The sequence below is a fragment of the Dendrobium catenatum genome, unplaced genomic scaffold (assembly GCF_001605985.2).
Source record: "Dendrobium catenatum unplaced genomic scaffold, ASM160598v2 original_scaffold_203712, whole genome shotgun sequence".
Taxonomy (NCBI): domain Eukaryota; kingdom Viridiplantae; phylum Streptophyta; class Magnoliopsida; order Asparagales; family Orchidaceae; genus Dendrobium; species Dendrobium catenatum.
This window is the reverse complement of record NW_021522126.1, coordinates 1-1,450: the sequence shown is the minus strand read 5'-3', so window position 1 is coordinate 1,450 and position 1,450 is coordinate 1. Positions and strand designations below refer to the sequence as shown.

Here is a 1,450-nt window from a genome sequence, read left to right as displayed (position 1 = left end):
CCTATTCGACTTGACTGAACGCTAGCGAGTAGATTCAAAGCTTAGAAGAATTATACTGATGATTAGAGCAAACAATCTTCAACGAGTATCCTTGAGTAAGTAGCTTCAGGTATGTATCGTTAAGTTGTTTCATCTAGTCAGCCCATTCAGCTGAGTTTACTACGACTGCAACTAGATTTGGGTGTACATGATTTGGGTATAAATTACAACCATCTTAAATCTTGTTATCTTCCTTTTTAGTAAATAGTTGAAATGTAGAATTTAGGAGATGTACACTACTTCTACTTACCGTGCCTCTTATGCTCCTTCATTTAATTATTAAATTTTGAAAATATCTGCGAAATTATTTACAAGAATTTAACCATATTAAAATCTATCATGCCAAATTGATTCCAAGATTTGACCCCTCTAGAATTTACAAAATCTTACCAAAATTATATCCTTCTTCAGCTAAACAACACCTGAGTCGGACACATAGATAAGGATAAACTGAAAAACTTGCATGACGAAGAGAAACAAAAACTCCTGCAGTAGGTGGAAATTTACCTCACACCAGCATCACCGACGATCCCAATAGCCATGCCAGCTGATAGACCAGCAAGGCCACATGCAAGGCCGGAAGATAGGTGAGCGTATCCGTCAAAAAGGTAATAAGACTTGGCCTTGGGATTAATTCCCGTGCTAATAATCACCGCAATAATCAATCCGTAAATACCGAGAACACCAGCCATGACCACGGGCACAATTGACTTCATAACAAGCTCCGGCCGCATGACCCCCATCGAGGCCACGCCTACGCCGCTCTTCGCCGTCCCGTAGGCCGCCCCCATACCTGAAACCGAAGATCCCAATCACAAAGATGGGAAAAACAATTAACATAGCAGAAGAACTGAACAAAGATGAGTAACAGATTACAGGAGAACACAAGCGCTGCTGCGGCACCGAGGAACCCGAAGAAAGGAGCAGTTTCATCGCCGCTAAATCCAACCATCTTCTCAGAAATCCCTTATCCTCGAAACCCTTTAACTTCAAAATTTGAGCTCTTCCGGTTTCTACCCCGTTTAACCCTCTACTTTTTTTGCGCGATGAAGAAGAGGAGAACAGCAGAAGAACCAAGCTGAGATTTATACGGACCAGAAGAGATAGAGAGCCAAGATCCGATATTTGGTTAATGATTTGCCAGCGGTGCTATGTTATTTTATCACATGCCGATAATTTAAAATTTTCGCGATTTAAAAAAAATCATCTAAATTTTATTATTTATTTATATATATTACCCAAATTTACATAACAAAATAAAAATATCATGTAAAAGTCTTCATTGATTTTTAGATTGTAATTATAAATTTTTTTAACTATTTTGTTAATTTTTTGTTAGATTTCAAAGAATTTTACATTGAAAAGGTAATTTTTGCAACTAAGCGACTAACATATGAGAGTTGTAATAAGT

At 37.7% G+C, this 1,450-nt stretch overlaps 1 protein-coding gene across 1 annotated transcript; it reads right to left on the bottom strand.

Annotated features, from left to right (window-relative positions):
* Positions 1-517: 517 nt before the first annotated feature.
* LOC110110952 (V-type proton ATPase subunit c4) lies at positions 518-1,111 on the bottom strand. The gene is made up of 2 exons (XM_020842613.2): positions 916-1,111; positions 518-832 (listed from the first exon to the last, which is right to left on the bottom strand). Exons 1-2 carry the CDS (start codon positions 989-991, stop codon positions 543-545), a joined length of 366 nt encoding a protein of 121 aa, XP_020698272.1. The 5' UTR covers positions 992-1,111; the 3' UTR covers positions 518-542.
* Positions 1,112-1,450: the final 339 nt, after the last annotated feature.